The sequence below is a fragment of the Carya illinoinensis genome, chromosome 8 (genome assembly GCF_018687715.1).
Source record: "Carya illinoinensis cultivar Pawnee chromosome 8, C.illinoinensisPawnee_v1, whole genome shotgun sequence".
Lineage (NCBI taxonomy): Eukaryota > Viridiplantae > Streptophyta > Magnoliopsida > Fagales > Juglandaceae > Carya > Carya illinoinensis.
The window spans coordinates 26,648,541-26,663,576 of record NC_056759.1 but is presented as its reverse complement, the minus strand read 5'-3'; the positions used below and the strand labels follow the sequence as shown (position 1 = coordinate 26,663,576).

Genomic DNA, 15,036 nt, shown 5'->3' with positions numbered 1-15,036 from the left:
TCTTGTATTTGGAGAAATATCTTTTATTGATGTATAAATTGTTTATATCTTGGAAGCTATTAATCTACAAAAAATATAAATTTGTAAGTATATTAAACACAATTTGATATTAAAAAATGCAATAAATTAAAGAACAAAATAACAGTTAAGCTGAAGAGAATTTGTCTTGAAGAATTGCAATAAATTAAAGAATACAATATTAAATATACACAAAAGAAAATGAAATTAAATATGCAATTTTCTTTCAATAGTTTGATTCAAATTTTACAATTGAATTTAGTTACCTGTATAACATTAATTGGAACACATTAATCTTAACAATTTTGTATATATTATATTTTTTGTGCATTTATTTTTAGATTCTTCAGTTGAGATTAGGCGTATTAAAATCTTGATTGCAGAACCAGTCGTAGCTCTTGATAAAATCACATATAATTGCCCATCTAAAAAGAGGTTGAGGCAAATATATCCCAACGAGATCTAACATTTGTCCTTGTGACTTATTTATACTCATTGCAAAGTTTAATCTGATAGGGAACTGATTTCGTTTGAATGGAAGCCACTATTTTCATCAACATTCAATAAGAATGGGTTTCTTAGAACAAAAACCCTTTTCCACTATGATGCCCAACTACAATTTCTACATCAATAACATTACGATCAAAATTGCAACAAATTAGACACATTTCATTGCATAACCTTGTTGAGGGATTAATGTTTCTAAGCAACATGATGAGACAGTTTTTTTTTTTTTTTTTTTTTTTTTAAGAATTAGTTCATGGGGAGGAAGTCCATTTGGGGTCAAAGTATTTAAAAAATCTTTCATAACTGCTTGTTTAGATATCAATTAATTCATCAAAGCTATAATATTGTTTAAACTACCAGGAAACCTCTGAATTAGTAAAGCATTTATTTCATCAATGTAATTATTCTTTGGTGTTAATATGGCTGGAATCCGATTCATTATACTTGAAATATTTACTGAATAATTATGAATATCATGAAAAACAACATTTATTAAGTTATCCAAAGAAGTAACATCATCTTCATATGGAATGAGCATGCCATCAGGGATTTTTATTCTTTGATCAACTGTGATTGGTGGCATCTCATTGCCTAATTCCAATAAATACTTTGAAAAGCTTGGATCTAATCTTGCCCTCATATTTTCAGTCAAGTGAATCTTGATCAATGTAGGCCATAGATAGGAAGAAACCAAACTAGTACCAATCTGTTCTTATCTTGTTCCTTTGCGAATCATAGGTAAAAGTTTGGCAAAAATCTCCATCAAATACAATTGAATCATTGATGTATAGGAGCATTTTATCTAGTGTTTCTATGACTTCTTTTCTTAACATGGAAGTTTCATCCCATATAATCAACCTGGTTAGACACAACAACCTTGTAGATGCAAATTCTTATTTTTATCAGGTAATTCTGCTAATACAATCTCGTCAAAAGATTCAGGGGCATAGAGCTTCTTCCCATTGTAATATAATATAATATAGACATATGCTGTGACTTTTCTAAATATTTTCCACTTGAATAATTGATGCTTTAATTCCTTTAATTTTTCTCAAAAAATTTGTGCAATTAAATCAGGACGATTCTATGTCTCTACACGCGGTTTCAATTTATTTGAAATTTCTTGCAAATTTGGATTACATGTCATTATCAAGAAAATGTTTGATTTACCCTAATGTTAAACTAAAGTCATTGCTTCTATATATTTCTTGGATCCCAATAAAAGACGAAGGCAGAATAATATGTAACCCAATCTTAGAAGCATTAGTTTTTCCAAGTGTGATGCTATCAACAATATTTTAATACAACTCAGATTGAATATATTGTTAATTACTATGGAAATAATCCAACCTTGACTTTTCAATTGGACATCATCATTTGACACATCATCAACTGACACAGTCATTTGATCAACATCAAATGGAACTGAATCTTTCAACTAAATCAAATTGCTTTTAGAGGCTTTTTTCGAGCATATCTTTCTCTATCTTTTCAACGGAGTTCTTATTTTTTCTATTCTAGCAAATCTCTATATGGGAATTTTTTCCTGATTATTTTCCATGGTCTTAAAAAAATGTTTTTAAAACTAAAGTTGTAAAAATTCTATTTGATTCTGTCTACAAACAAATCTTGCATAACTCGTTAATACAAGCTTACCACTTTTCATTATGTTAGTAAAGGAAATGATAGACCCAACAATTGGATACTGCGTCATAGAAGCAGGGCCAAACGATTTTAGATGCTTTAAAAAATTTATTGATTCCTACATTGAACTATACATAATATATAATTATTCATAGTTTAAATTAGCAATGAATTGAATGTGAGAAAGTAAGATAACAACGAAAAAAGTTCAGATGAAAAAGGAACAAATAAAAACCACAGATTAATATCACATTTCATAATTCTTAAGTTGAATATCTACCAAAACTTATCAGCTCCACGAAATGAATTCTGGGCAAAAAGTACAATAAAAAAGCATCACAACGAGTTTGTACTAATTTCATTTTGGAAAAATATAGTTGCAAGCATAATTGTACACTAATCTGTGCACCAATATGATGTGATTGGTCAAAAAGTAGATTTTATTGAAAACAATGTTAATTTAAATTTTAAATATGAATGAATCAGTATTAGTACACAAATTAGTACGCGATTGTGCTTGTATATAGCAAAATTCTTTGATTTATTAAGTTTCTATTCCTTTTGTTCCTTAACCAATCATATATATATATAAAAGATACTTAGGTTAGGTTTGGATACTGAGTTGAGATGAAAGTTGAAAGTTGAATAAAATATTATTAGATGAATATTATTTTTTAATATTATTATTGTTTTAGAATTTGAAAAAGTTGAATTGTTTATTATATTTTGTGTAAAAATTTATAAAAGTTATAATAACAAAATGAGATAAGATAAAATGAATTGAGATTTCCTTTCAATGCAAACCAAGCCTACAATTTTTAAATTCAAGAGCGAAGAAGTTTTTTGTGTTTAGATCTTTTGATACGAAGAATAATCGCTATTTTTTAACACAAAAGTCATCGTAAGTTTTTTTCTCAAGGCAAAAATATATATAAATATAAACAAAACAAAACATATAAAAGAAATATATGTAACTTTTTAAGAAAGACACAATAGTTCTTTAAAAGAATGTGATAGAACAAAGAATGACATCCACAAAAAGAGAATAGTATGAAATATAATAAACTACACTTGTTCATTGAGAGTACACATTGGCTAAATAATAGTTTGGATGGATATATTATTTTTGCACAATTAATTTACTTCGCTGAAGAGTTTTTTTTTATTGTTTATTTATTTTTATATGGAAACATAGATCAAAATTCTTCTTAGACTTGCCTTTTTTATTTATTTATTTTTTTGTAACCTACGTTAAGTATTTCTAAAGTGCAAATTAAAATTATATTTAATAATGTTTTCACAAGTCAAATTTTGCAAATATCAAAAAGCCTCCAACCTTGATCAATCAATTTTATAATTTATAGGAAGATAACCCAAAATTCTCGTTAGGCTCGATGATTTTTCTTATACACTTTGTTCAACTACGTATTAATCTTTTTTTCAAAAAATAAAAAAAGAAAAGAAAAGAAGAGGAAGAAGAAGATCAGGTTGGTCATGATTTGTAAATCCTACTAGGAGCATTTTTAAACATGTTTAAAACTGAATATCGTTGCTATTAGTGACATTTTGTGACGATTTCTTTTGTGACAAATATAAAATCGCTACAATCGACCCTTTTTCTTGTAGTAACCTGAAACTAAAAATTTGAAAATGCTATTGATCATAGAGAGATGTTTAACATAATGTTAATGTTTAGAGCTGCAAAAGAGTTGAATTTGAACAAAAGGTTGCGGCAGTTTGTTTATTTTTTAGTCTGATCCGTTGCAAAGTTGCTTTTACAATTTAAAAGCATGTTTGAGGTACATTTACCTACAAGCAATATTTTAAAATTGTGAAATAATTACTTAATCCCATGAAATGTATATTTTCCCAAGAACTTGCAGTAAAAATCCAAACATGTCAATAACACTAACACCATTTTCAAGGTTCTTGATAGCTTAATGTTTAAGTGAAGAAATTTGTTTAAAAAAATATAAAAAAAATTGTTTAAATTCTTGGGAGTATTTTTACATGAGCGAGCAAATAAAAATAGAGATAATAAGAAATTACATACATGAAATTCAGCATATGTTAAGCTTACAATCAGATTTGTCAAAAACATTTTATGTGCAGAATTTACTTTAAAATTTTTAACTTTTTTGTAAGAAATTACCTAATGTAGAAAAAACTAAAATCTTTCTAATATCCTTAATATTAGAAAGATTAAGTATTGGCACATAATAGCTAGGCGCCGCCACTGGTGCATGCTCGTCCTAATTTTTAGTTTCTAATTCCTTAAGTTTGGTAATCAGCATGTGTTCCAACATTTATTAATAAGCATTTTCCTCTCTTTTTTTCCCTTCATTTTTCAAATACCTTTTTCTCAAAAGCAAAAACTTTAAATCCTCCACCACCGATATTGTCTACCTCTACCACTCACTCTTCTATTGATCTAAAAGTCCTTTGATCTACCAATTAACAATTACAGAGTTTTTCACTATTATAGGACCATCCTCAATCTATCAATGTTTACCATCTAAAGACAATGCCATCTTGGCTAACAAATGAGCCACCTCTTTTCCTTCTCTGTATACAAATTTATCCTCCAATTTGGTCTTAGTTTTAAAAATTACTTCATGCTCTTAATTAGCTGACCATGTCAAGCCCAAGTTTCCTCAGCACTTAGGACTGCTTTGATCACCACCTACGCATCACCTTTCAAGACAACATTGTTGAATCCCAGCTCAGAACATAGATTCATTGCAGCCCAAAGAGCGTTACATTCTACTATAACTGATAGCCCCACTCCCCTTATATGATCACACGCAATAGCCAAGACCTCACCTTCATAACCTCTAATAATAAGTCCAATAGCATTAGTCTAATTCTTGAAATTGAAAGTTGCATCAAAATTTGTTTTAATAAAACCCTCTCTCATGTTTCTACCATAATGGAGATGATCTTCCTGTTCTCACCTATGTCTCCAGTCCTCCCTATTTCATCCGAGCTTGTTGGAACTCATACAAACCTTTCATTTTTGTTTTTATTTAACCATTGAAGGGCTATCAAACTTGTTATAAAAAATGAATCTATTCCTTCTTTGCCCTATACCTCTCAAGGTGAGCATTGCACTTCCCAGTTGCTCTTAATTTAATAATAAGCACATCCTATCCCATAGCTGCACAAAATCATTGTAGTAGCTAGACCACTTATGAACTAGGCTTCTTTCTTCTGCTCAAACATTTGTAGCAGCAGTAAAACTTGACAAAGCATGAATGGTTGATTCTTCTTCATATCGAAAAAAAGGACACAAAGGAGTGTCTAAAATTTTCCTCTTTTGTAGACTCATTCTGGTTGGTAGGATGTTGTGTCCAACCTTCCATAGAAAATGCTTTGTTGTCTCAGGTATATTTAGCCTCCAAATTCTTTTCCACCTATCATCCTTTTCATTATAGCTAGAGGATTGACCATCCACTTCTTGTAGTTTAGATTGTGCTAGATGATAGGCACTCTTTACATAGAACCTCCCATTTTTATTAAAATTTCAAATTAGCCTATCTTCAGTTCCAATCTTGCTGGTTTGAATGATGCAGATCAATTGAGCTTCTTCTTCCATAAAATTGGCTTGAACTAAATCTGTACCAACTTCTGTTTTCTTCATCCAATAGTACACTCACCTTGGCTTTAGATCCTAGGTGTGTAGTAGGTGATTGAACACAATAGGAAGATGGCTTTGGCAACCATTTATGTCCCCATATATTTATCTTTTTTCCATCCCCTGCTCGCCAAATAAACTCTTCTTGTAGGAGCTTTATAGCAGACCACACACTTCTCCAAATAAAAGATGGGGAGTTTCCTAGTTTTGTTTCCAGCAACTGTGTTTTATTAAAATGCTTGTTTTTGTATACTTGAGCTACTAATGAAAGAGGATCTTGCATAAATCTCCATCTATGTTTTGCTAATAATGTCAAGTTAAAACTTTCTATATCTCGAAAACCTAGCCCCCCTTTGTCCCTTGACATCCCCATTTACTCCACTTCTTCCAATGGATGCCATATCCCTTATCCTTACTACCCCACCAGAATCTAGCCAACATAGATGATATATTATTACACAATTTTCTTGGGATCTTAAAAACACTCACATGTAGGTAGGGATGAATTGCAACACTTCTCTAATAATAACTTCTTTGCCTAATTTGGATAATAATAATAATAAAAAAAAAAACTTGTTTTCCAATGATTGATCTTGTTCTAGATTTTGTCCTTTATACTCCTGAATGAGTTGTGTTTTGATCTACCAACTGAAGCTGGTAAACCCAAATACTTCTTATAGCTACCACTAAAAATGGACCCGGCTTCATGTATAATTAAGGCCTTGGTTGATGTAGTTGTATTAATAGTGAAAAAAAATTGAAATTTTATGCCTATTGAGAGCTTGACCTGAAGCTTTTTCATATCCTGATAAGATAGATTGTAAGTGTTTCCACTTTGTCTATTTTACTCTATAGAATGTCACACTATCATCAGCAAAGAACATATGATTTATTCTAGGAAAGAGATATCATGGCTACAAAACTAAAAAAGGCATCAGCCAAAGGTAGCAATGTTGAATAGAAAGTTAAGAAGAAGCAGGTGGGGGAAAGAGATCTCTCAACTTTCTGCTGAACTTGAAGAAAAACATGCTGCAAAACTTACTTCATTAGGCTATAGTAGTACGCGATGGATTGTCAATTTGGTGAAAGCCATTGCTAGGGGTTTCTGTTCCAGTCAACCTGACTAATCAAAGCCTAGCAATAGTGCAAATAGATGAGGAAAAAGAGCTCAACAAGAAGCAGAAAGCGAGAGTTTAGAACTCAAGAGGAGCAGAGCAGAATTGTAAGTGATTGAATGATTGAAAATGAGAAAGTAGAAAGAAAGCTTGAACCTCTTGGTTTGGCTATAAAATAAAATCGGATGGTCACTATCTTGACTAAGCTGTTGGGGACCAATTAACCCTTCTATATGCTAGTTTATCTCCATATATATATATATATATATGAGGAAACATGTATCTGATTTATTTCCATTTTTCCTCTTAGATAATGCAAATGCAATAGAAGGAGATTATGATAATTCACTGGTAGAGAGATTTGAGAATTACTGCAAAGAATTGGAGTCAACAGCAGTGTGGGGAAGGAAGGAGTACTACATAACATATTTGATATTTGATAATTAGAGCTCGGTGCTTTAACTCCCTGCTTTATAAAACACATCATGATATACTTAAGGTCATTCTCTTATGTAGAGATGGGGAAGGAGTACGTATAAGATGGTGGGAATGGTTCATCAAATTCAAGTATCATGCTATCATACCAAAGGCATGCATTTGGCCTATGTGAGCACTATGATTCTGTGATCCCTATTTGATCGAATAGATATGTTTTGAATCATGACTATTAAAATTAGTAGGAGAGGTATTGTGTTGTTGAATCGTAATGACCCTCCTATCATAATATGGTTGTTTTAATTTAAAGTACGTAATTTTTTATGGAATTTAAAGTGTTGGTAGAACTTTCTTATCAATAAGTTACTCTTTGAGATTGATTTTTCCTCCCTGAATGGAATTACTCTTCTTTTCTGCTTTGAATTGAATTGAACACTTGGATTGTTTATTTGTTATTTATATATGTAAATGTAGGTGTAACCCTGATGCATGGCCATCAAACTATCATAGATATTTCCAAATCTGAAATTGATTTGCAACAAAATTCCTGATATATCTCTTTGTTCTTTTTTATTAGATATTTCTGATTGAATTCCGTATACTTAAGAGAAAGCAGGATGAAGTAATAATAGATGCTACCCTCTACAAAAATTGATGATACTATGCGCATAATCCACTTTATTCAATCCACTTTTTACTCCTTAAATTGTAAAATATCCTTCACATGAGAAGTCTAATTAACAAAATAGAAAGAGAAAAACCATACTGAATTGATCAAAACTCTAATATTAGACATCATAAGTCATCCCCACTTTGAGAAGTCGCTTGCGAGGAATCATAAAAACTTCATCAACCTGCCTCACACTTCTTCGCAACCAATTATAGGCATAGTTTATAACTAATTTCTTCAAGAAGCTTGAACCTTTTGAAGCAACCACCTCATTTTCACCCATAAGATGAACAATATCCCCAACATTCAAAGCTTCATCCACTTTCTCTACCTCCCTTTGAGCTATATCTTCAATTCTCAACCTTAAAACTTCGTTATCATCTGATTCGTGTGAAGCCATATTTGTAGTGTGTGGCAGCCTAGACATGAACACATCTTTTCTTATGAAATCCTTCAACTGAGTTGTCAACATCTCCTTAAAAAACTCCCACTCTGTTCTTGAATCCTTGTATCCATACCGCACGATACATCGAAAAATGCTCAGCTCACGAGGCTCCACTCTTTTGAACAAAAATCGATCTTCTAGAGGTACTGTGCAAATAGGTAGGGATTTGATCGAGATAAAGACAAGAACTGAGTGCAGAGCTGGGACATTGGCTACATAATGTGTGAAGATTGGGGAAATGCCTTGGACAAGCTCAGTGTAAAACAATGCAAGACCTGGGATCCGGTGGATGCTAGTATCAGAAGCTATCTCAACTAATTTTACCGGAGAGACTTTGTTATCAAGCTCATAAATGTACTTCTTGCGGTAGCCATAATTCCATAAATACATAATTGTCATCGTAACCATGGCAAATAACAAAGGAAGATACCCTCCATCCATAAATTTGTAGAGAACTGAGCTCAAGAATAGGAGTTCCAAGAGCCATATAGATAGGGCATAGATAACTATCAAGCATATGTTTGTCTTCCATATCATTACCATCACAAGGACAAGAAATGCAGATGTGATTGTATATACAAATGCCACAGCAATTCCTGTGAACATAACAAAAACAGTGAAAATGGCTTCAATATAGAATTAACAATTTATATAATTTTGACAATCCATTCGAAACTTCAAAAAATTACAAGCATACAAAAGATGATAGCTAAACTTGAAGCGCTCAAAAGAAAAATCATCCATTGTGTTTACCATAAGCGTTACCAATCTTCAATGTGTTTTTGAAGCCAAGAGTGACACCCACACAAGCCAACATGAGAATGGTGTTGATCTCGGGTACATAGACTTGTCCTTTGTATTTAGAGGAAGTGTGCACTACCTTAACCCGTGGGAAACAACCCAATGCTAATGATTGTTGGATAATGGAGAAGGAAGCTGAGATCAAGGACTGACTAGCAATGATGGCTGCCATTACAGCGACAACAAACATAGGCCAATATATTGATTCTGCATATTTATAAGAGATAGCTAGTCAAATTAAGTAGATAAAATGCAACATCAATGACAAATTTAGAAACAAAGTTTGTTGTAAGGCCAAGTGATGTACTTGGAACTGAACTATAGAAGGCATTGCTAGCATCTTGACTATGTTGGCGGAGATAGGAAGCTTGGCCAAAGTAGGCAAAAATAACAGATGGAAAAACTATAGTGCATGAGCTTATCTGAATTGAGCGAACACTGAAGTGACCAAGATCAGCAAAGAGGGCTTCAGAACCTGAAATTGTTTGACCAAACTCAATATATGAGTGAAGGCAAAGTTGATTGAACAAGATGATCGGAAAAAGTAGTATCATGTTTTGGTACAACTATATATATTTTTTAATATAGAAGGTTTAAAGAAAAATTACTTCAAGTAAAGTTTTAGCTAGTAATTAATTGACTAGAAATTTATCGAACTTGAAATTATAGACACATTTGAGTTTGATTGTGTCAAATATAAACTACGATGTTTGTCAAAAATAATTCTAGTCACCCAACTCACAAATTTTTTGGACTTGAAACTTGAAATAATACCTATGTCATCTAATGACTACAATAGAAAAAGTTAATTAATACAGCATGTTACTCACCTGTTAGGCATAGGACGACGCCTCCAAGAGAAATCCATGCATCCTTCTTATTCCTCTTGAAGTATTGAATGATATACATTGGATTAATTGCCTTGATAACACCTGGATCGTACTTAAAGAAGTTGTACAAGCCAATACTTCCAATGAAAATAAACCAAATTGTGAGTATTGGAGCAAAACTATATCCGATTTTATCTGTCCCAAACCTTTGAACTTGGAACAAAACAATCAAGATTCCCACTGAAATCCACATGATCATATTATCAGTGAGACCACTAGCTGCTTCCTTAACTCCTCCCACCGCCGACAACACTTCACGAAAAACATCATGATATATATTGTTATCACATATTGATGAATAAACTGATTAAAAATAAATTAGTAGATACAAAATTGTTTACTCTCTAGATATCGTATTACCTGAAATGCATGGTGTAAGGATTCCATCTCCAAGAACCATGGAAGTGCCAAGCATGGTTATGAACAATATGAAGAACTTTATTGTTTGGCTATTTTCAAGCATGGATTTCACAAAGGATGCCCTCTTGAGCCGTCGATTTGGCACATCTAGTCGGTAGTTGGACACTTCTTGGTCTTCAGCCTGCTGGTTAGGTGTCAAGCTTGCCTTGGCATGGCGGCACAAGAGAGAATACAGAGCAAACGTTCCTCCTATATATGATTTTCAAAATATTAATTAACAAAAAATACTTTGACGATGAGAACATTGATTACATATTTTCTGTTAATTAATGAATAGAAAATACGTTGATTTCATACATTGTTTACATAGACATATATATATATATATATATAGATACATATAATATAAAATCCTCATGTGGGGAAGCTTGTAATAATTTATTGAATAATTAAATCCCGTGACTATTCGACTAATTGGTGCATGCATACATTAAATAATTAAAACTTGCTAGTTGGAATATTATGCATGCATGGGATAATTAGTTATGTTATCAAGTCTGACCATGTACAACTTCATATGATTAATAATTGATTTCATAAAAATAGTCCCAGATTGACGGTTTGATATGGTACTTTAGATTATATAGTATTTTAGATTATAAATTTACTTTTATTATAAAATAGATAAGTATATTAGATGAAGTTACATCAATTTATGGATTTATTTGTATGAAATATCTTTGTGGTTGTAGAAATACTATGACAAAAAATAAATTACAGACCAGATCATGTGATCATTGATATTACCCTTGGTAGAATGCCAATCAAATATAATATAATAGTTTTGACTATATACATGAATATATAAACAAGAAAATCATAATCATTAGATATTTTGCCAAGGTGGTGATAGGCAGATGTGATTGTGACCTTATTGGATGAATTTTTGGGGGTAGCTAGACAAATCAGAACAGGTCTCTTTAAATAAAGTAATACTGTGTGTCGAAAATATAAAATGTGAGGGTCTCGAGAAAAATGTAAATGCATGAAAAAAAAAAAAAAGCTTAAATAACGGAATTTATCTCCAATTTCAAGAAATGAAATGCATAAATCATATACCTAAAATATGCTGTCATCAAAGAGGAAAATAAATGAAAATATTGATGATGATAAGCATATGTAGGAGATTAGAAGATTACCATCACCATTATCGTTGGCCGCTAGCACAATGAAAACGTACTTTATCAAAGTGATTAACATGAGTGAGTAAAAAATAAGAGATAGAACCCCAAATATGTCATCATTGTGCTTAATCCCAGTAGGAAAAATTCCCGGTAACACATACAAAGGTGAAGTGCCCAAATCACCATACACAACACCAATGCTCTGAAATGCTAACTTCATGATTGTTTTCCAATCTTCAACCTACAATCAATTAAATGTCTTATATCTCATATATGAAGAAAATTGAAAATTAATTATTATAACATGCAAATACAAAAATAAAAATCTAAAAAAATGAAAGAAATTAAAACAGAAAAAGTAAATTACCTGAGACAAGTCTTGGTTTGTGGTGAATCTACTTGCCTCTAAATCGAAAGAATCATGAAGAGCCAGCTTTTTGTGAGATCGCATGTTCTTACTTTTGAATATGTCATCTTTTTGTTCTTCTAATATTTCTTGATCTACGTTATGTTCCTCTCTTGACCTTTCTTGTTCCATGGGACTACCAACTTCCATCTCTTACAAACAATCTACTATTCAAGAAATAATGTTGATTTTCTTAGTGAAGTGTTTAAAAAAGTAATGCTGTTTTTAGAGATAGAAGCATATATATTCAAACTTCCATGCGTGCAATATGCATGCTCGGAATTTTGCATGCGGTATTACTAGCCAAACCAATAGCAAACGCATCGTTCATGTAGACTTAATATAGAACCCACCTAAAGACAGGATTTTTGAGGAAATAACCATAAAATGCATACATGGGATCTTTGTGGGGTTGAACTTTACAAAAAGAGTGATGCTACGCTTTCTGAAAATTCGGTACCGAATATATATATATATATATATTTTTTTTTTTACTTTTATTTCCATATATTTTTAATCATTTTAAATATTTTAAAAAAATAATCAAATTTATAAAATAATTATAAAATATTTTCATCAAGTAAAAATAAAAATAAAAACACAAATTCGGTATAAACTGTGGGAATAGTATTTCTCTTACAAAAATTACAACTAAAAAACCGTGCGACAGAGACTATGCTCACCCAGAGAGAGTGCAACTCGCTACAGAGAGGGAGGAGATTAGCGAATCTGGGATGACGGTCCTTCCTGTTGGCCGTGGCCTCCGCTTCGTGGCGGTGGAGCTGTGCGGTCAGAGAGAGAGAGAGAGAGAGCGTGGTTAGAGAAAGAGTGAGAGACGGAGAGGAAAGAGAACGTGGTGAGAGAGGGACTTACATACGGTGGTCCCGGGAGTAGCACGACCAAGCTGCGGCCGTGTCTTGTGGCCGTTTCCAGCGAGAAACGGTGGCTGCCAATGGAGGGACGTGGGGTCTTGCTTTCTTGGGCAGTGCTCTGTGAGCGGAACGTTCTCACGGTAACGGCTGTTGCTGCGGCTGAGGTTGTGAAGAAGGTGGTAACGCACGGTGAGGCTTTGGGCTTTGGTGATGGTCGTTTACGGTGGAGAGATGGGCTACGGTGCAACGGTGGTTGGGTTGAACGTGTGGCTAAGACGGGGGTTGTTTTACGGTGGTTGGGGCAAGTCCGGTGGGCAGATCACGGTGGCTGGGTTTGTTGGTATTGGGTCTTCAAGCGGTGGCCACTGGGTGTTTGGTTTCGGCGTGAGAGGGTAGAGTTCGATGATCCCTTGTAACCGGGGTTACTGCCGATCGATGGATAAGCTGAGGTGGGGCTTGGGAAGCAAGATTCACAGAGAATAAGAGAGAGAGTTCGGCTGGAAGAAATGATTTCTGGAGGGCTGTTGGCCAAAGAAGAAATAGAGAGGTAGAGGAAAAAGAAGAGAAACCGATAGAGGGAGAGGAAGAAACGGAGATGTGGAGAGAGAGCAAACTGAGAGAAAATCTGAGTGGGGCACGGAGAGCAGTTGTGGGGAATTATAGAATTTGAGAGGGAGTTTGCGAGACGCGAGGGAAAGTAGAAACGGGGAGTAGAGGAAGTCGGAAAGGATAAACTGACCTCCAGGAACGACGTCGTTTCCTTCTCAACCGGCTTGGGTGTTATCTTTCCTGTTAATATCATCCGTAATTAATTTTTTTTTAAAAATGGTTTGTTAGTTCAATATTTTTCAGATTTTTTTATTATTTTTATTATATTATTTTTTACCTTGAATTTAAATTGAAAATTGATTAGATTATTCTTTTGAATTTTGAATTTTTCAATTTTTTAAAATCTTATCTTATTTTATCTTTTAAATTTTGATTTGATTTTCAAATGATATAAGCGTTCATTTAAAATCACATCTTTATTTCTGATAAAAGCCTCCGACCTTGATCAATCAAAATTCTCGTTAGGCTCGATGATATATATATATATATGTACATACTTTGTTCAACTATGTATTTAATCTTCTTTTCAAAATTAAAAAAAAAAAAAAATCAGGTTGGTCATGATTTGTAAATCCTACTGAGAGCATTTTTAAACATGTTTAAAACTGAATATTGTTGTTATTAGTAACATTTTGCGACGGTTTCTTTTACAATTAACATAAATTGTCATAATAGACTATTTTTCTTATAACAACATACATGAAATTAAGAACTTGAAAATGTTGTCGATCATAGGGAGATGTTTGAAAAAGCATGAACATAATATTAATGTTTAGAATTGCAAAAGAGTTTAATTTCAACAAAAGATTGCGGCAATTTGTTTATTTTTTAGTCTATCCATTGGAAAGTTGCTTTTACAATTTAAAAGCATGTTTGAAGTATATTTACCTACAAGCAATATTTTAAAATTGTGAAATAATTACTTAATCCCATGAAACGGATTTTTTCCCCAGAACTTACAGTAAAAATTTAAACATTTATGTCTATAACACTAACACCATTTTCAAGGTTGCTGATGGCTTAATGTTTAAGTGAAGAATCTTGTTTAAAAACATATAAATAAATTGTTTAAGTTTTTGAGAGTATTTTTAAACATTAATGTCTCATTTGGTTATAACCAAATGAGAATATAATATAATTTGTTGGAAGTTAAATAAATTGTTGTTATAATAGGATTTTTTAATATTAATTTTAAATTAAAATTTAAAAAAATTATAATGATTAATTGATATGAGATGAAGTGAGATAGTTTGATATTTAATAACCAAACGGGGCTAATTAAGTTATCAAGAAACTTGAAAATGGTATCTGTCAAATGATCACGTTTGAAAAGTAGAAACAGAATCTTTACATTGAGGACATGACCAAATAAGTTGAATTTCAATAGAAATTTGCAACCGGGTGATTTTTTTTTTTCCATTAATTAATAATTTAATTATGTTTCAT

At 32.3% G+C, this 15,036-nt stretch overlaps 1 protein-coding gene and 1 pseudogene across 2 annotated transcripts; one reads left to right on the top strand and one right to left on the bottom strand.

Annotated features, from left to right (window-relative positions):
• The first annotated feature begins 6,713 nt into the window (after positions 1-6,713).
• LOC122274556 lies at positions 6,714-7,556 on the top strand (annotated as a pseudogene).
• Positions 7,557-8,004: 448 nt separating this feature from the next.
• On the bottom strand, positions 8,005-13,590 carry LOC122318345 (potassium transporter 5-like). Of its 2 annotated transcripts, none has more exons than XM_043135618.1 (9): positions 12,983-13,590; positions 12,793-12,891; positions 12,071-12,276; positions 11,719-11,944; positions 10,520-10,768; positions 10,100-10,411; positions 9,577-9,744; positions 9,222-9,476; positions 8,005-9,064 (listed from the first exon to the last, which is right to left on the bottom strand). In XM_043135618.1, exons 3-9 carry the CDS (start codon positions 12,257-12,259, stop codon positions 8,142-8,144), a joined length of 2,322 nt encoding a protein of 773 aa, XP_042991552.1. In that variant the 5' UTR covers positions 12,260-12,276; positions 12,793-12,891; positions 12,983-13,590; the 3' UTR covers positions 8,005-8,141. The 2 variants fall into 2 exon arrangements, with proteins under 2 accessions (XP_042991552.1, XP_042991553.1); XM_043135619.1 differs by having other exon boundaries at positions 12,071-12,273.
• Between the last annotated feature and the right edge of the window lie 1,446 nt (positions 13,591-15,036).

What these genes read in the sequence shown, in the direction of transcription:
- LOC122318345 (XM_043135618.1), bottom strand. Translation starts at nt 12,259, where the DNA reads ATGGAAGTTGGTAGTCCCATGGAACAAGAAAGGTCAAGAGAGGAACAT. An exon ending in CCTTACACCATGCATTTCAG is followed by an intron (nt 10,412 to 10,519) that starts GTAATACGATAT and finishes TTTTTCGTGAAG; the next exon opens with TGTTGTCGGCGGTGGGAGGA. An exon ending in GAAGATTGGTAACGCTTATG is followed by an intron (nt 9,065 to 9,221) that starts GTAAACACAATG and finishes TTATGTTCACAG; the next exon opens with GAATTGCTGTGGCATTTGTA.